At 45.0% G+C, this 20,894-nt stretch overlaps 1 protein-coding gene across 8 annotated transcripts in view; it reads left to right on the top strand.

Moving 5' to 3' along the window:
* The window catches only part of LOC119974827 (regulator of G-protein signaling 7), a 585,527-nt gene that overhangs the window by 451,100 nt on the left and 113,533 nt on the right, over positions 1–20,894 (top strand). For all 8 annotated transcript variants that reach the window (XM_038814129.1, XM_038814137.1, XM_038814144.1 and 5 more), the window contains exon 7: positions 13,110–13,174. In XM_038814129.1, coding sequence (XP_038670057.1) covers positions 13,110–13,174 — 65 coding nt within the window. The remainder of the gene's footprint in view (positions 1–13,109; positions 13,175–20,894) is intronic.

Below are 20,894 nucleotides of genomic sequence, written 5' to 3' on the forward strand. Positions count from 1 at the left end.
ACGTACACAGTACGTACATAGTAGACACAAGAATAATCAACAGAGAACATTGACAAATGGTACATCGACAAAACAGTGATTGGTTACAGTGCGGAACAAGGGGCCAAACAAAGCAAATACATGAACAAGAGCAGCATAGGGCGTCATGAATAATGTTCTTACCGGAAAGAGATCAGTCCGAGGGGGAGTCGTTGAGGAGACTTGTAGCTGTGGCAAAGAAGCTGTTCCTATGTTCCTGGATGTGCGAATCTTCAGACTTCTGTACCTTCTGCCTGATGGAAGGGTCTGGAAGAAGGCAATGCCTGGGTGGGAGGGGTCTCTGATAATGCGGTCTGCCTTCCTGAGGCAGCGAGAGGTGGATACAGAATCAATGTGGGGGTGGCAAGTTTGTGTGATGCGTTGGGCTGAGTTCACCACAGTCTACAGTTTCTTGCGATCTTGGACCGAGCAGTTGCCATACCAGGCTGTGATGCAGCTGGATAGGATGCTCTCTATCGCACATCTGTAGAAGTTTGTGAGTCGATGCAGACATGCCAAATTTGTTTAGCTTCCACATGAAATAAAGACATTGTTGGGCTTTCTTGATGGTTTCATCAACGTGAGTGGACCAGAACAGACTATTGGTGATGGTGACCCCCATCAGTGATAGCCAATTTGATGTGATGGAGAGGCTTGTGCACCCATGCTCCCTTGAGCAATGCAGGCAGGAGTTGCTTAATCCTGGAAGGGCCACCAATAACAGCAAAGCCGGAGGGAGCTGTAGTCCAAAAAGAACCCCAATGGCAGAACAGGCAAAGAAACACTGTGCATCTCACCATCTGTGAAGGTGGAAGAAGGCTGCAGTGGCAAGGTGGTCCCAGTCATCGTGGTTTGACATGTCTCCAAAATCTCCAAATTACCAACCCGTCAAGGTCATGTGGACAATGACAGTGCCCCAACATCCCCATATTCAACAAAGTCACACACAGGTTTCTACCAGGGTCCATGTCAACTCTTGTGCAGATGTAGAATTAGTGACCGGGACAGAGCTGGGAGACCCTCGTTGAGAATCTGCATGCAAGCGAAAATGCAAAAAGGTAATTGGACATCTGTGTTGGGACAAAGGTCTCTTTAGGCAGTGGCATCTGTGACTGAGAAATCCTCTACTCACCTCTAATTTAGGGGGCTGGAAAAGGTGTCCTACAATTCGGCTGTCCCACTTTCCCCTGGCTGGAGAACTACACCCTGTGGGATCCACCATCTTTCTGGTCAAAGAAAGAAAATGTTAAATTTTGCAACTCGTAATGTTCAAACAGGTGGATAATCTCAAGAGTGGCCGCCCAGAAAGATGAACTCCAATTAATTCACATGAGAAATCTATACTCCAAATTGATGTTGCTGCCCTCAGTGGGACCCACCTTTCTGGGGAGGGGCAGCTGAAGGAACAAACATGTGTTCATGGAATTGGTTTTGCCTTCTGGAATAGGATCTTGGATGCATTGCCAGAGATAACCAATTGTACATAGGAAAGATTTATAACAACTTCATCTGCACCTCAGCCATAACTAATCTGCCACCATCATCAGTGCTTATGCCCCAAGCGATGACTTCGATGAAGATTTTAAGAAAAAGTTCTATACTGAAAAGAAAAAATATAATCCCACTGGGGACTTTAATGCCAGGGTCGGCCATTACTTTGCTGTCTGGAGTGAAACCATTGGGGAAAATGTGCATGGGAAAAACCAAGGCAAATGGTATCCTCCTGCTGACAAAGTGTGCCTCATTATAACAAAAACCCTCTCCTGCCACAAGGACAAGTATAAAACCACATGGAAGTGTCCCAGACCAAAGCATTGACACCATCCGGATTATGTCACTTGATTCACATGGGGGACTTATGCTTCCTGGACTTGTTGGATAGGTGATGAACAGGCACTGAGCAGCAAGGTACCCCAAGGCCCAAAGATCCAAGAGGAAGAAGGTCAATGTCTCAGCCGTAAAGCAGCCAGACCAAAGAGAGGAATTCCAAATGGAGACCACAACCAATCTGGACCAATCGTCACACCTTCACTACAATTCCAGAACAGTGGTTTCAAATAATATCAGAAGTACTGCAACTCAAGGATGATCCAAAAAATTCAACCTGGAAGATAAAGTAATAATAATAATAATCTTTATTTGTGTCACAAGTAGGCTTGTGTAACACTGGAATCATAGATTATCATAGAATTTAGAGTGCAGAAGGAGGCCATTCGGCCCATCGAGTCTGCATCTGCTCTTGGAAAGAGCACCCGACCCAACGTCATCAACTCCACCCTATCCCAATAACCCAGTAACCCCACCAAACACTAAGGGCAATTTTTGACACTAAGGGCAATTTATCATGGCCAATCCAGCTAACCTGCACATCTTTGGACTGTGGGAGGAAACCGGAGCACCCGGAGGAAACCCACGCACACATGGGGAGGATGTGCAGACTCCGCACAGACAGTGACCCAAGCCGGAATCAAACCTGGGACCCTGGAGCTGTGAAGCAATTGTGCTATCCACAATGCTACCATGCTGCCCAATGAATTTACTGTGAAAATTACCAAGTTGTCACAATCCAGCGTCTGTTCGGGGACACTGAGGGAGAATTCAGAAAGTCCAATTCACCTAACAAGCACTTCCTTCGGGAGTTCATGCAGTGGGAAGGGTAAACCCTAGAGATTGAACAATATGCTGACCATGTGGGCAAAGTTTATTTGAAGCCAACTATAGACCAAGGTCAAATGCCCAAAGTGTCCTACACTCACATGGATGATGTTTTTCTCCACAAGGATGACAATGGCATCTGGCAACACTGGAAAGAACATTTTGAATGACTCCTTAACAGTGAATATACACTGGCAGCTGATGCTCTCCAGGCTATCCCCAGCAACCTATGGAATCCATGGGTAAACCACCAATGATGGGACAGCTGCAACAATCAATTAAGCAGGAGGAAAACAACAAAGCTTGTGTCCTAATGGTTTTCCAACTGAAGGTTTGTAGGAAGGCAGACTTTTTCTTGCAGACTTGGAAGAGAAAATAACTCTTTCTCCAACTTCAAGGGAAACAAATCTTCCCGTGGAAACTCAAGGATGGAATTCCTCATTTATTTTTCTAAGTACGGTGGTGGGCAGTTCCAGCGGTACCATTCCCGCTGCCTGGAATGGTTAGAACTCGTGTCTGAATCCACGCTTGTAGTCGAATTAACTATGCACAAGCAAGCATCTCACCAAATCACCTGGACAGTAGCTGATGTGTCCAGCTGCTGTCAGTTAGCTGGTTCAAAGATCCGGGGACCATACATAAACACCAGTCCCGCACATTCATATCACTCTCTCCAGACTTCACAGCACTCTGCAGGATGTCCGCTATCCAGAGGCGGAAGACTAGCAGCCTCAAGAAGAAGGCTGTAACCTGACTCACCCACCATGGCCTCAAGGCCTTGATTCCAGGAGTCTGGGCACAGAAGCATGTCCTCCACACAAGGGAAGGCTCCAGGAAGCAAACCAACCTCACCTTTCCATGCTGGAAGGCTATTGCCCAGGAGATCAGTGCAACTGGCAGTTACACCAGAAGCGTCACACAGTCCAATAAGCGGTTGAATGATCTCATTAAGTGGGTTGTCCTTACACACCAGCAACTATCCCAGCAGATGTTCTGTATCCAGCCATTGTTGTGGTAGACATTCCTGCCCTATCCCCCTTGAGTCCATAATCCGAGAGGCGCCAAAGCCCCACATGAACCTCGACCCACCCATCTGGAGTTTGCACGCAACCAAATCCATTAAATGATCTGGTATGTTTTGGCCCCATTGTTTGTGAGCACTTCATGCAGCCTTGTCGGGGTCCAGCTTTCTCCCCGTTGGTCTTCCCTCTGCCTTCCATTGTTTGTCATCCTCATCCACTTCCTGCAACTCTGCCTGCGAACAATCCCCTTCCCTCGCCTTGCAGAACCCAGCTTCCACATTACCCCCTTGTCTTCATCAGCTTCCACCGCATCCCTGATCGAACTTTGCTCCGTTGGAGCGGATGGTCCATGGGCCCCACTGCATGGCATGTAGCTGGAGGGTAGGAAATGGTCTGCCCAAGTGGAGTGGCAATTAGCACAACAGGAGTAGCACGGTGCTCCTGCAGGTAGGCTTTGTATGTCACACTCGCTTCAAAATCCCGAGCAAACTGAGGCCCACCTTGTGCACATCACGCTTTTTCAAATGCCTTTGACGCTGATGTGATTTCCCTCTGGTGCAAAGCACAATTGCAAGGCTTGATGCGATTTTGGTGAGCAGTTTTAATGAGTATTCAAGAGATGTAAACAAAGGCAAATGCCGATCACGGCACCCAGCAGCAGGAGACCCGATTCACCATTAACCCACCACTGGAAGAATTTCAAACTGTTCTAAAGGCGGCGGGTTTCCAACTTTCCGGCTTCTATTGGATTCTCCCTTCCCATCTGCCACCAACCTCTCCGGGGGGGGGGGGGATGGGAGAATTCCACCCCAAAGTACTCTCAATCTCTAACATGCATTCTCCTGAATAGCCCCCACTTCTCACGCTTCGGAAAATCCTCCCTGAGACACAGTGTGGCTTTAGACCTTATAGAGGACTTGTCCAATATTGCCTTTGTTACCAGATAAATTTAAGAGAAATGTCGAGAACAGCACCAGGAACTCTTAATTGCTTTCATCGACCCAACCAAACATTTGGCTCAATAAATCATGAGCCTCCGTGCATTATGCTCCAAAGACTTGGATGTATAACACATATCACAGTCCTGCAATTGCTTCATGATGATATGGCTGTAACTATCTTGAGTGGGATATCTGAAACAGGCGTCTTCCTTGGCAGCCACCTCTCTCAAAAGGCCACTATTGATGAGGAGATCCTCTGCCAGATCAGATACATCAGCTCAGGCCGCTACAAACTACAGCAGTGAGTGTTTGTCAACAAAGACCTCTGCACATCCACAGAAGTCGAGGTGTACAAAACAGTTGACATCACCACACTCCTGTACAGCAGTACGGCCTGGACTGCATATCAGTGACACATAAGATATATGGGTGAAGAAATAGCCCATTTGGACACTTAAAGACCCATGGCATAACCTAGTGAACCAAAGCAAATATCCTTGAATCTTATCTTCAACACGGTACTCTTCGGACAGTTATGTGCCCTTTAGTCTTAGTCTGCTAACCTCCAGCTGAGTTATCTGTACTTAGGTCATGGGTGTGTCCCAGTGGGAATGGGACGTACATTCCATGTGGCAAATAATAACTCTGCTGGTGTAAATTTCCCCAAAATGCAGATTTACTGTCAATCTGGAGACTCTTAAATGTGGTGATGTGTTTCTGCATCAATCAGAACAGTGGCAAATGGAATTTAACGACAATAAGTGTGAGGCATTTTGGGAGGACAAGCAAGGCAAGAGGATACACAATAATCGGTAGGACACTAGACAGTACAGAGGACCAGAGGGACCTTGGGGTGCATGTCCAAAGATCATGTTCCTTTCCTTGCAGGAACATTACCTGAACAGCCTGGTCCACCCACCAGCCGGGTCCCAAAGCCAGCCTTGACACAACCTTAGGGGAGATGTCGGAGGATGATACCGAAGAAGCGACAGGTTTATCACCTGTGCCATTAACTATTGCAGCGACACACACCTCGGTGCATGAATTTAGCAGGGAACTTCTGGGTCACTATCTGGTGAGCACCATACATCTTCTGATGCACATCGGGTGGTGGCAGGAACATCCCGGGCATCGAACAATCAGAGGTCTGCTAGATCCGAGAACTCAACTGTGCCCCAGCCATGTGCCATGCCTCTGGATATGTTCATCCTTTATCTGCTTGAGGTGCAAAGGCAAAGCCGGGAATACCAGGAGGGTGTGTCAGCGACACTCCAGTGACTTCAAGGTCAAATGGAGGCGTCCCAAAGCCTCCTGTCACAGGAGATGTTGCCGGCGATGCATGGCACCCAGGCCAACACTGCAAGGGTGGTGCCATAGTGGAAAGCTTGGGATAAGAGGTCAGATATACGATAGGAGAACTCTAAAGCATGGCTCAGTCCCTGAAGACCATTGCTGAGGGGTTCAACTGCATGGTTCAGACAATGGTAGGTCTCGAGGACTGGCAGTACCAGTTGACGTTGACGTTGAGGTTTCCAGAGCTCACTTCAGCTGCCCATCATGTCTACCAGCGCCCGGAGAGAGGATGATACACTGGAGTGCAGCCCACGGTCTTCCGCCTAGGAAACCCAGGGAGTGATTAGCCAATTTGAATCCCCCTTTCTGAGACGGGCGCAACTCAAGCAGAGCGGGCGTGATGCGGCAACACCAGTGCCACTCAAAAGTAGACTTGGGTCCTCGAGGTCTCAGCTCTCCTGAGGACGCCCACCAAGAGCCTCTGAGGCAAAAGGACATGGACACAAGCCGGCCACTTCCACCTCTAATGTACATCTTGGGAACACACCAAGAGGTAGTGGGAGAGTATGCAAGTCTTAAGAATTGTAAGGACACAACATGGGCATGGGTGAAGTTAAGCACTGTTGGTTGGAGAATATTGTAACTCATAACATTTGGATATGTCACTGAATTAAATATTGTTGCTCATCATTTTAGTGCTTCTGAATCTTCAACCCACTTCCCAGTGGCGTGGCGATTCTCCCCATCGGGACACTTGTTTTACTGGGGCTCCATGTCGCCAGACTATTAGGCCCTTTCAGTGCAAATGTTTCACTCACAGTGATAGGACTCAGCATGATTCAGTGAACCCTAGACCCTCACCTCTAATCCCCCTTGATAACAAAGGGACAAAGTATGAAGTGCAAAACCTCACTCAGTCAAGAGCCAGTGAGTCAGCGGCCGGCAGCAGACAGACAGGAGTCTGCCATAAGCATTCTCTGAGGAGCATCATAGACCATTCCTCACTGCAAGTTGACATCACCCTCCAGCATTGACCCGGCAGCAGGCACTCACGGACACCACAGCCCCAGGGCCCTGGTGATTTAAATCTCGACCACCTTCATCTCCTGGTCGCAGAGGGATCACAACATTCTGGGGTGGGAGGGTGGTTATGTTGTACACCAGCAAGCTAGTCTGAACCATAAAGCGGGAGGTGATGAGGGCGTCCCTGGCCCTCCTGACCATCCACGCCCTCACCTGGCCTCCATCCTCAGGCTCCTCAGTGGGCTGTTCCGCGGCATCTTCAGGCACATCCTCATCCGAGGTGCCGCTCCTTAAGGTTGCCCTTGGGAAGCTCTTCGCCTCGCTGGAGAGCCAGGTTGTGGAGGCCACAAAAGACCCTGTCAAGGGGGTGGGTCCTCTGGGAGCTGTACTGTTCGGTGCCACCAGAACCTCATCTTCATCAGACCAATGCACTGCTTTGTGTCGCACTGTGAGCATCATTGTATCTAGTCTCAGCTGTGGTCTCTGGACTCCACACTGGAGCCATCAGCCACAAACTAAGGGGATATTCCTTGTCCCAAGGAGCCATCCCTGTAGCCTGGAGTGTTCTTCGAAGATTGCAGAGATCTGTGACTGGCCAGAAATGTAGCTGTCATGCATGCTCCCTGGAAAATGGGCACACATGTGCATTAAGGTGGTCTCACAGCAGCTGGACGTTGAGGGCATGTAACCCCTTCTGGTTGATGAAGTGGTCTCCCTTGTGCCATGCGGCATGGAGATCGACATGGGTGCAGTCTATCACCCTCTCCACCTGTGACAGACCAGCTATGTGTCCTGTAGCCCTCTCATTTTGCCAGGCCTAGTCCAGGGCAAAGTGAATGTAGTCTACGAAGCCTGCATACAGCGCATCCATCACTTATGGGTGGATGCCTGTGGGATCCTACAGAGGTCCCCCATTGATCCCTGGAAGGACCTCCGGCTGAGATGTTGAGGGCTGCCTTAACCTTGACGGCCACAGGGAACGGGTGTCTTCCACTGCCACTTGGCGCCGTGTCCACAAGGACATGGCACAGGTGCCACATAGTCTCCGTCATGAGGCGAAGTCTTCGATAGCACATGTTTTCCGACAGCTCCTTTCATCTCCTTTGACGCCTTCATGCCCCCTGCATGACTGGTGCAGCATCCAGTTCCTGATCCTGCTCTGCGACCCACTGGCCTCCTCTGCAGGGTCTTCCCTCGGTGCCGCCGCAGGTTGTGTCGATGCACACTGTGTTGATGTTTGTTGGGGTGGAGGGGGGGGAGCTGCCCCGATGCCTGTGGCGGGGTGGGGGGGGCTTCGATACCTGTGGATTGTTGGGGGAGGGCTTGGCCCTATGCCTATGCATTGGGAGGGAGGAGGGGGGGCGCGGGGGGGAGCAGGGGGGCAATGCCTGTGGGGCGTCCCCCGTGCTCATGAGGGGAGGGCAGGAGCTTATATACATCACAGATCAGGGCACCCTTTAAAGATAGCGCCCAGATCTCACGCTCTCAGCCCCACCCCGCCAGAGTTGCAAACCACACCCCTAGATTCTCTGTGCAGTGCGCCAGAAACTCTGGAGTGAAAACTCTGCTGTGCATCTGGAGAGAGACATGGCAGTTTTCAATCTGAACCTGACAGTTTGCCAGATTTTGGGAAGATTCCCCCATAATTTTGGTGGGTGCTGGCCTGCCCCTTCATTGGAGTTTCTGACTCAAGATACTCCACAAATACAGCTGGTCTTTGTCATTTTCCTTCTGTGGTATGGTACAGTGATACATTTTAAAAGGTAAGTGCAGGGTCAGCAGGAATTACAAAATATGAGGCTATCTATCCGGTAAGACGTTGCCCTCTGGACCTCAATTAACCATTGACCTGCATCCAACCTACTATTTGGTACAGTACCTCTTCCATAGACACCAGAGTTTGATCAGTAAATTAGGTCAATTGCACACTCAGTAGCACAAATCACTTTTGAATCCAGTTTGCAGTTCCAAAGCAATTTCAGAACTAGCCTAAAAAGAAAAGAAAATGCATTTAGGCGAGCAGTGTTCATGGTCACAGAACATCCCAAATGTGTTTCACAACCAATTGATTCATAGAATCATAGAATTTACAGTGCAGAAGGAGGCCCTTAGAACATAGAACATAGAACAGTACAGCACAGAACAGGCCCTTCGGCCCTCGATGTTGTGCCGAGCAATGATCACCCTACTCAAACCCACGTATCCACCCTATACCCGTAACCCAACAACACCCCCTTCAACCTTACTTATTAGGACACTACGGGCAATTTAGCATGGCCCATCCACCTAACCCGCACGTCTTTGGACTGTGGGAGGAAACCGGAGCACCCGGAGGAAACCCACGCACACACAGGGAGGACGTGCAGACTCCTCACAGACAGTGACCCAGCCGGGAACCGAACCTGGGACCCTGGAGCTGTGAAGCATTTATGCTAACCACCATGCTACCGTACTGCCTATTCAGCCCATTGAGTCTGCACCGGCCCTTGGAAAGAGCACTCTACCCAAGCCCACACCTCCACCCTATCCCTGTAACCCAGTAACCCCACCCACCCAAGGGCAATTTAGCATGGCCAATCTACCTAACCTGCACATCTTTCGACTGTGGGAGGAAACTGGAGCACCCGGAGGAAATCCACGCAGAGACGGGGAGAACGTGCAGACTCCGCAGACAGTGGCCCAAGGCGGGAATCGAACCTAGGACTCTGGAGCTGAGAAGCAACTGTGCTAACCATTATGCTACCGTGCGGCCAAATTTTGATGAAAGCCTCTCTCAGAAACAAGTGGGAGGAAACACACGCAGACAGAACGTGCAGACTCCGCACAGACAGTGATCCAGCCGCCAATCGAACCTGGGACCGTGGCGATGTGAAGCCACAGTGCTAACCACTGTGCTCCTGTGCTGCCTTGACTTTATTCTTGAAGTGGCGTCACTGTTATTTTGCAGGTAAATGTGCCTGCCAGTTTACACACAGCAAGGATCCATATGCAGCAAACGATTATGTGGCCAGATTACCTACCTTTGATAATGTTGGTTGCGGTGGGGGAGGTGAGGTGGAGAGATGCTATCCAGGGCACAGAGATACTCCTGTTATTATATGGGTTTATTTTACCTTTGCTCAGATAGTGAATGCCTTGTTCATGGTTAATAGTAATATTTTAGAGAAAACTTTAGTTCTGGGGAGAATTAAGTTCACATTGAAAATGGGATAAATGCAACTAAAGCAGCTTGGAGACTATTACACTTAAAAGGTTGTGTTGACTTCAGGTGTTAACAGGTAGGAAAGTAAAACAATAAAACAACAAGCGGGCTTACCTAGCTGGAGAATTCAGATGAGGTGTATACACTGCTGGCAAGAAATGTAACCTGGAGAGTTTTATTTTGGAAGGAAAGTGTTCCAATTAGTTTAAAAGCATTCGGTAAGCTCTGGGAGGCTAAATTATCATGGAGATGGGTGGAGCTTAAGGAAGTTCTCTGGTTGGAATGTATCTGTGTGTTTGCTAGGAGAGTAAGTGTTCTGCATCAGGGGGAAAAGATGCTGCTGCGAGCAGGCTCCAGGCTGCAAAAGTATTGCTGTTAGTTGGCTCGATGTTAGTGGGGCTGAATGAGGTGAAGTCCCAGGAGTAATTTGATAGTTCTGTGCAGTTAGGGCTCAGAAGAAGTCCTGAGGAGCTGAGTAGGTGGCAGAATGCCACTGATCCACTTTTAAAGGATTAGGGCTCAGAAGAAGCCTTGGGGTCCATTTATAGCTGGGTGTCGCTGGAGAGATTTGAGCTTAGTGAAATCCAGGGTTAGTGCTGGCCCTGTGAAGCTAGCCAGCTATTGAAGCGCTGAAATTACGCCAGTAGTGGCTGGAGTGGAGACTCAGAAATCCAAGGGAACGGAGTCTCGGGTGACAAGATTGAAATCCCGGGAGGTCATTGAGGCAGCCATGTTGCAGCAGATTTCTGAAATTCAGAAGCTTAGTGATCTTTGAAAGTGAAAAGTTTGGAATACCTGAGGAGGGACATAGTTTCAACAAAATTGATTGACTCACAGAGTTTCCTGACATATGGCCGGATTGCGGGAAATCGATGGGATTTGTCTTGGTTGCATTTTCTATTTATTGTGCAGTGTGGCCACAGTTCGCCTGTTAATTCACCAGTGACTCACATTAAACCTGAATGTTGGGGCACAAGATAGATGTTGGAAATTGTTTTATCTTTTTGACCTTTCATCATAATGTTTATATTTATTTGTTCAAAACCCATGTGATCTTCTGGCTTTATTACTTCAGCACGTGACTTGCATCTCAAATTTTGTCTACTTTTAAAATCTTATTGTTCCCTAACTGGTTTTTACCAAAAACCTGGGGGTCTGGTCTAGGATCATGACAGTTGCAGTAAACTGGCAAGGTCTAGCAGCTCCATATTGTAGCACTTGAGTATTGCACCAAAGATAATGGTTCCCAAAATAAACGAGCAGGTAACCTCTATTCCTGATATCACAGAATATCTTTGATCTATGGAGTTCATCTCATTATAATATTAGCAATGGGTATCCTTCTGTCTATGGATACATCTAGGGTGCCAGTCAAAAGAGGGTTTAGGAAAGTGGTACTAATTGGTTTTGCACTGGGTGCAAAAAAAACTATTTAAAATATTCCCAGACGACCTCTACTTTAGGAGGGCTGTCTATAATTGAGTTCTAACTTTCTTTGGGGATAGATACCAAGATCCATGGGTGGGTACTACTACCACCACTGAAAGATTCACCCTGGTATTGAGGTGCCAGATGCTACAGATGCTGGTAACAAGAAAATTCCTCGCATAGGAATTATTCTCACCATCTATTAACTCATTTTGCAACCACTGCCCTCCAACGTTACAGGTTATATATTTTGGTTAAATTTGGACAGCGCGGTGGCACATTGGGTTAGCACTGCTGCCTCATGGTGCCAAGGTCCCAGGTTCGATCCCGGCCCTGGATCACTGTCCGTGTGGAATTTACACATTCTCCCCATGTTTGCATGGGTTTTGCCCCCACAACCGAAAGATGTGCAGGATAGGTGGATTGGCCACACTAAATTGCCCTTAAATTGGAAAAAATTAATTGGTACTTTTAATGAAAAAAAATATATATATTTGGGTTAAATTAAGGTTCTACCACCAACCTAAACTGACTGAAAATGGAAACCTGAGTTTGTATTTTCCATACTTGGTACTACATTAAAATCTGATTTACATTGTGAAAATTTCATGCCCTGTTAATGGACCTTAGGTGAATGCATCCTTCCGTGCTTGGCTCCTATGACATCAACAGAATCATAGAATTGATAGTGCAGAAGGAGGCCATTTGGCCCATCGAGTCTGCACCTGCCCTTGGACAGAGCACCCTACTTAAGCCCACACCTCCACCTCATTCCAGTAACCCAGCAACCCCACTCAACCATTTTGGACATTAAGGACAATTTAGAATGACCAATCCATCTAACCTGCACATTTTTGGACTGTGGGAGGAAACTGGAGAACCCGGAGGAAACCCACGCAAACACGGGGAGAAAGTGCAGGCTCCGCACAGACAGTGACCTAAGCGGGAATCGAACCTGGGACCCTGGCGCTGTGAAGCAATAGTGCTAACCACTGTTCTATCGTGCTGCCAAGGTCACCAAAAGGTCACCAGAAACTCCATTTAGCCATCTGCCTGGAATTTCTTTCGATGCAGCCCTGAGGTAATTTATGGTACATAGTTTTCTAATAGTCTCTTTGCAAATCAGGTTTTGCAAATGTATAAATTCACTGAAGTGCAATAAGGCAGCCAATCATAGTAAAACCTTATTTAAATGTTGATTACAATGCACCATCTGTTTCATCTGCATTGCTTCGAATGACACAGTTCAGCTGGATGACATTCCTCCCATCATGACTGTGCTGGCTCATTGAAAGAGTTTTCCATTAGTCCCACTCCCCTGCTCTTTCCCGTTACTCCTGTAGATCTTTCCTTTTCAAGTATATGTTTAATTCCCTTGTCAAATTTATTCCTGAGTCTGCTCCCACTTTCCTTTCAGGCAGTCCATTCTAAATTCTAACAACTTGCGATGTGAAAGAAACTCTCCACACCTGTACGCGATTCTTTAATCCTTTAAGGCTGCAATCATTGTTTTGTTTCTATTCACAGCGGTTTACCTCTGCAAGCGGACAATGCAAAATAAAGCACGGCTTGAGTTAGCAGACTATGAAGCTGTGAGTACTCTTTTGATTCATTTCACTTGAATGACAGCATTTACTGACTGTTTGGATAAGCATTGAGTGACTCATCAAACATATGAGTGTCGTCGTCATTAGGTGCTTAAAAATATCTCACACGCTTCAGCTTTTCGAAAATGTCTCTCAAGCTTTAAAATAGTTTTGAGTTTGAATTTTGAATTGCAATGAGCTGACTAATGCTCAAATTATGAAGTGCATGTTAAATGAGTCATCGACTAATTATTTTAGGACTGTTTTTCACCCGAGATCCTATTATGCGATTGTACGAGATAACTACAAACAAAGCCTTGAGATTCTTACAGAAGCTGCTCAGACAGATAGCACATGTCAAAACAATGGCAAACCACTTGCAGCAGCAAACAAGACCTCATTTAAAAGATTAACAATTAAAATTGCAACCATTTAAAAAAAGAAGATGCTTCTTTGAATGCAAAAATCTCAACCCCAGCAAAAGGATTTGCTGGGCTATCGATAAAAGGCAGGGGAGTGGGTTTGAGGTATTCCTCTCCAAAGACCAGGTATCAACACAACAGGTGGAATCTAATCTACTCTTAGCACAGAAGCCCAGAGGTTGTGGTAATCCTTTGTTTAAATATCTATGTTTGTATTTTGGGACCATGAAGAGGTTATGTCATGAAATATCCACCAAAGCAGTGACACACAAATGACATGAAGAAGGAAGCGGGCGCGGTAAATACACGTTCATCTGATTTTCTGATCTCGCTGCATCTGTTCCTGCAGCAGAATATTGACAGGGGAAAATCTACTATACAACCTTAACTTCAATGCTACCTATCTTGGTATAAATGATAAAGATTTAACAGTGCTGCAATAGTGCAATATATTGAACAGGCACTTCTGATATCAGTGACTGTGCACAATATAAACCACAGGATTGTACAAGTTAACAGTACAAAAGGAATCCTCTTCGCTAATTGTGTATCAGCTGGAAGGTGAGTCATCACCGGTAACCGCACATCATGCTGGATCCCTTTTTAAAAATTATCGGTGAAGTCCATCTTAAAAGTGTAGGTCCCTGTAATTGTCCAGACACAAAAATTATAAAAGCCAAAATAAAACTGGATCTTCAGCTGGAGCAATACAAAACTAATGCTACTACCCTGCACGTTCCGCAAAGTGGCTTCTTCTGCTTCAAATGTTTATCCAATTTGCTTCTAACAAATATAATTCTTATCTGCCTCAGTAACACAATGTTACGGAGAATTACAACAACCCTCTGTGTAAAAAACATCTCAATCTCAGCTCTTGTCTTCATTACAGTGCAAGGATCCTCCTGTTAATGTCTGTTTACCCCTTGTTTATTCAATTTTTTCTTTTGTTTTGGCTTTTATAATTTTTGTGCCTGGACAATTACAGGGACATACACTTTTAAGATGGATTTCACCGTTAATTTTTAAAAAGGGATCCAGCAGGATGTGCGGGCATCGCTGATGACCCCCCTTGATGGATTTGGCTGTCGGCCAATTAGCTGTTTACTTTGCCTGATGATCTGTGCTGGTTGGTGCTGACCATTCCGGAATCTTCTGCCACGGACAGGAAGGCTTCATCTGGTTTTTAGCTTTGGTTAGATAAAGAAGCTGGAGGACCACAGTCCTCATCTCTCTCTTACCTGATGAACACTGTCTGAAGGTTCAAAATAAAGACCTTTCTCTTTCTACAGTCAGGTTGAACTGCAAGGATGTTCAGTCCAGCAACAGCTGTGGGCAGGGCCAGTTGTTTAAATAACTCTCTTTTAAATCTTGTGAGGGGAACTCTGTTTTTCCCCAGTAAAGCTCGGGTCATTCTGGTGGAGTTGGAAACAACAAGAATTACTCAGGCCTGGGGTGGATTTTCTGAGTGAAGGCCCAATTTAATAAAAGCGGAAGTGACTCCCCAGAGGGAATCCCACAGTCTGGGGATTCAGACTGAATGTTCTAGCCAGAAGATACTTGTTAGCCATCCAACTGTGGTTGCAGTCACTCTGTCAGTCTGAAAGACAGTCAGCTGAAAAACTTCAACATCCGAAGTAAGGGCACTCACTCATCTTTCATCTCACATTAATCCTCTTTTATTTTTCTACTCCCCACTGTGTGTTTATGTTTTATGTGTGTTAGGTAGAGGGTGGGACGGAAAAAGGGGGGGAGTAGTACATTAGCTGGCCATTTATCTAGTATAGTGATTGCATGCCTCATCTCTATTTTTGTTATAAATAAACAGTTCTTATGTTTTACTTACAAATCTGCTGACTGTAAATCATTGGAGCAGTCAAGGGCCAAAGATCTCAGAAATTTTATACAAATTATTGGTTACTTCACTTTTGTTGGGACTCTGGTGTCTGTGGGGCTGGAATCGACCGCGCACTAACCCAGGATGTCAAAACATAGAGGAAGAAGCTGAACTCAAACGGTGAAGTAAAAATGACTGCACTAGATATCAAAGCATCAAGTAGCCCAGGCAAAAGTGAAGCCAGTGGGAATCTGGGAAAACTCTCCACTGGTTCAAGTCACACCAACCACAAAGCAAGATGATTATGGTTGATGGGGAGCCACCATCTCTGCCCAAGGATACTGCTGCGGGAGTTCCTCCAGGTAGTGTCCTAGTCCCAACCAGCTTTTGTTGCTTCATCAATGACCTTCTCCCATCGTAAGGTCAGAAGTGATGCTGTTTGCTGATGATTGCACAGTGTTCAGTATTATTAGTGACTCCTCGGATGGTAAAGCAGTCCATTCGTTCAACATAAGGATCCTCCAAGATTGGCCAAGAGTCTCCAGGAATTGAAGATAATCACCAGGATAACATTGTGTGCAAACCTGGAGAAAAATGATTGGAACATTAAAAAAGATAATTTGTCATTTTCTTTGACATTTCTCCACCAAATATAAAAATATGGAAAATGCAAAAAAAGGGTGTTTAGTTGGCAGTCAACCTTCATCCAATTGGATAATCACTCTTTTTGATTTCCAAGTGGCGTAAGAGGGCATTGGGCGACAACGATGGATCTGTTGACTGACATGGGGCAAGACATGTGATGAAACCTCCAGGAATAAGCTTAATCACAGTTGGCAACCCCAATGCATCAAGACAACATTTAGGCTTGAGCTGATAAGTGGCAAATAACATTCACACCACACAAGTGCCAGGCTTTGACCATCTTCACCCAGAGAGAATCTAACCACATTAAAGTCGCAATCAATGGCATTACCATCATTGAATCCCCTACAATCAGCATTTTGGGTGCTCCCATTGACCATAAACTGACTGGAACAGCCATATAAATACTGTAGCTACAAGAGCAGGTCAGAGGATGGAATATCAGCCACTTGACTGGAAGGTTGCCGTTCCAACTTCATTCAAGGAGGTCAACACTGCATAGACAGGGCATCTAACTTTAGTGGAATCCCAATCATTTCAACATTTACTCCCTCTACCAACAACACAGAACAGTATTTAAAAGGCCTGCAGTAACCAAATAAGCCTCCTTCAACAGCATCTTCCAAGTGCATTATCTCTACCATCTAGTAGAACAAGGGCAGCAGACAAATGGGAACATCACCAGCCACAGGTTTCCCTCACAGCCATACATCGACCTGACTAGGAACAATATCGTCACTGTTACCAGGTCTAATTCATGGAACTTGCTTCCTCATTGCATAGTGAATGCATCTACACCATATGGACTGCAATGCTTCAACACCACCTTCTCAAGGGCAATTTGAGATGAGCAGAAAATACCATTTCAATGCCTCATGTGTATTCAGACCTATTTGTAGTCATGTTTCCGCGGCAACTTGACTAAGGTGCAGCAACGCGGAGTCCCATTTGTCTCCTTGTTGCCTCTTGAAAAATACCTGCATAGTTCCCATGAAGGAACACGAAGAAAAGGGAAATCTATCTTAAATCCCTTATTACCCATCTCTGTTGCACTGGAAATCATCCTACACAAGGGCTTTCCGATCCCAGTTCCCAAGACATACTGGGAGACATGCGGCAAGCCACTCTGAGGTCCACTGACATTCAGTGGGATTGCAGGATCCCAGTAATGGGGGAAGGGGTGGAACTCTCAGTGCATCCACACTCTATGATCTCTGTGTATCAGTATACTATTGCTAATGTATGATCTCTCTATATCATTATGGTTCGGGCAGCATAATCGGCGCAGGCTTGGAGGGCCGAAGGGCCGGTTCCTGTGCTGTACTTCTCTTTGTTCTTTGTACTGGTGCTGTATGGTCTCTATATCAGTATGGTATTGGTACTGTATGGTCTCTCTCTCTGTATCAGTATGGTATTGGTACTGTATGGTCTCTATATATCAGTATGTATTGGTACTGTATGGTCTCTCTCTATATCAGTATGGTATTGGTACTGTATGGCCTTTCTCTATATCAGTATGGTATTGGTACCGTATGGTCTCTCCCTCTCGCTATCAGAATGGTATTGGTACTGTATCGTCTCTTTATATCAGTGTGGTATTGGTACTGTATGGTCTCTCTCTATATCAGTACGGTATTGGTACTGTATGGTCTCTCTCTATATCAGTATGGTATTGGTACTGTATGGTCTCTCTCTATATCAGTGTGGTATTGGTACTGTATGGTCTCTATATCAGTACGGTATTGGTACTGTATGGTCTCTCTCTATATCAGTATGGTATTGGTACTGTATGGTCTATCTATATCAATATGGTATTGGTACAGTATGATCTTTCTCTCTGTATCAGTACGGTATTGGTACTGTATGGTCTCTCTCTATATCAGTATGGTATTGGTACTGTATGGCCTTTCTCTATATCAGTACGGTATTGGTACCGTATGGTCTCTATATATCAGTATGTATTGGTACTGTATGGTCTCTCTCTATATCAGTATGGTATTGGTACTGTATGGCCTTTCTCTATATCAGTATGGTATTGGTACCGTATGGTCTCTCCCTCTCGCTATCAGAATGGTATTGGTACCGTATGGTCTCTATATATCAGTATGTATTGGTACTGTATGGTCTCTCTCTATATCAGTATGGTATTGGTACTGTATGGCCTTTCTCTATATCAGTATGGTATTGGTACCGTATGGTCTCTCCCTCTCGCTATCAGAATGGTATTGGTACTGTATGGTCTCTTTATATCAGTGTGGTATTGGTACTGTATGGTCTCTCTCTATATCAGTATGGTATTGGTACTGTATGGTCTCTCTCTATATCAGTATGGTATTGGTACTCTATGGTCTCTCTCTATATCAGTACGGTATTAGTACTGTATCGTCTCTCTATATCAGTATGGTATTGGTACTGTATGGTCTCTCTCTATATCAGTACGGTATTGGTACTGTATGGTCTCTCTCTATATCAGTATGGTATTGGTACTCTATGGTCTCTCTCTATATCAGTACGGTATTGTTACTGTATGGTCTCTATATCAGTATGGTATTGGTACTGTATGGTCTCTCTCTATATCAGTACGGTGTTGGTACTGTATGGTCTCTCTATATCATAATGGTATTGTTACTGTATCGTCTCTCTATATCAGTAGGGTATTGGTACTGAATGGTCTCTCTCTACATCAGTATGGTATTGGTACTGTATGGTCTCTATATCAGTATGGTATTGGTACTGTATGGTCTCTCTATATCAGTATGGTATTGGTACTGTATGGTCTCTCTCTATATCAGTATGGTATAGGTACTGTATGGCCTATCTATATCAATATGGTATTGGTACAGTATGATCTTTCTCTCTGTATCAGTACAATATTGGTACTGTATTGTCTCTCTCTATATCAGTATGGTATTGGTACTGTATAGTCTCTCTCTATATCAGTATGGTATTGGTACTGTATGATCTCTCTCTATATCAGTATGGTATTGGTACTGTATGGTCTCTCTCTATATCAGTATGGTATTGGTACTGTATGGTCTATCTATATCAGTATGTATTGGTGCAGTATGGTCTCTCTATATCAGTATGGTATTGGTACTGTATGGTCTATCTATATCAGTATGGTATTGGTACTGTATGGTCTCTCTATATCAGTACGGTATTGGTACTGTATGGTCTCTCTCTATATCAGTATGTATTGGTGCAGTATGGTCTCTCTATATCAGTACGGTATTGGTACTGTATGGTTTCTATATCAGTATGGTATTGATACAGTATGGTCTCTCTCTATATCAGTACGGTATTGGTACTGTATGGTCTCTCTCTATATCAGTATGTATTGGTGCAGTATGGTCTCTCTCTATATATGTATGGTATTGATACAGTATGGTCTCTATATCAGTATGGTATTGGTACTGTATGGTCTCTATCTATATCAATATGGTATTGGTACTGTATGGTCTCTCTCTATATCAGTATGTATTGGTGCAGTATGGTCTCTCTATATCAGTATGGTATTGGTACTGTATGGTCTCTCTCTATATCAGTATGGTATTGGTACAGTATGGTCTCTCTATATCAGTATGTATTGGTACTGTATAGTTTCTCTATGTCAATATGGTATTGGTACGGTATGATCTTTCTCTCTATATCAGTATGGTATTGGTACTGTATGGTCTCTATATCAGTATGGTATTGGTACTGTATGGTCTCTCTATATCAGTATGGTATTGGTACTGTATGGTCTCTCTATATCAGTATGGTGTTGGTACTGTATGGTCTCTCTATATCGGTATGGTATTGGTACAGTATGGTCTATCTATATCAATATGGTATTGGTACAGTATGATCTTTCTCTCTGTATCAGTACGGTGTTGGTACTGTATGGTCTCTCTATATCAGTATGGTGTTGGTACTGTATGGTCTCTCTCTATATCAGTATGGTATTGGTACAGTATGATCTTTCTCTCTGTATAAGTATGGTATTGGTACTGTATGGTCTCTCTCTATATCAGTATAGTATTGGTACAGTATGGTCTATCTATATCAATATGGTATTGGTACAGTATCATCTTTCTCTCTATCAGTACGGTATTGGTACTGAATGGTCTCTCTCTATATCAGTATGGTGTTGGCACTGTATGGTCTCTCTATTTCGGCACGGTATTGGTACTGTATGGTCTCTCTATATCGGTACGGTATTGGTACAGTATGGTCTATCTATATCAGAATGGTATTAGTACTGTATGGTCTCTCTATATCAGGATGGTACTGGTACTGTATCGTCTCTCTATATCAGTGTGGTATTGGTACTGTATGGTCTCTCTCTATATCAGTATGGTATTGGTACTATATCGTCTCTCTATATCAGTATGTATTGGTACTATATCGTCTCTCTATATCAGTATGTATTGGTACTGTATGGTCTCTCTCTATATCAGTATGGTATTGGTACTGTATGGTCTCTCTATGTCAGTATTGTATTGGTACTGTATGGTCTCTCTATATCAGAATGGTATTAGTACTGTATCGTCTCTCTATATCAGTATGGTATTGGTACTGTATGGTCTCTCTCTATATCAGTATGTATTGGTACTGTATGGTCTCTCTCTATATCAGTATGTATTGGTACTGTATGGTCTCTCTCTATATCAGTATGTATTGGAACTGTATGGTCTCTCTCTATATCAGTATGTATTGGAACTGTATGGTCTCTCTATATCAGTATGTATTTGAACTGTATGGTCTCTCTCTATATCAGTATGGTATTGGTACTGTATGGTCTCTCTCTATATCAGTACGGTATTGGTACAATATGGTCTCTCTA

The sequence above is a fragment of the Scyliorhinus canicula genome, chromosome 1, assembly GCF_902713615.1.
Source record: "Scyliorhinus canicula chromosome 1, sScyCan1.1, whole genome shotgun sequence".
NCBI lineage: Eukaryota > Metazoa > Chordata > Chondrichthyes > Carcharhiniformes > Scyliorhinidae > Scyliorhinus > Scyliorhinus canicula.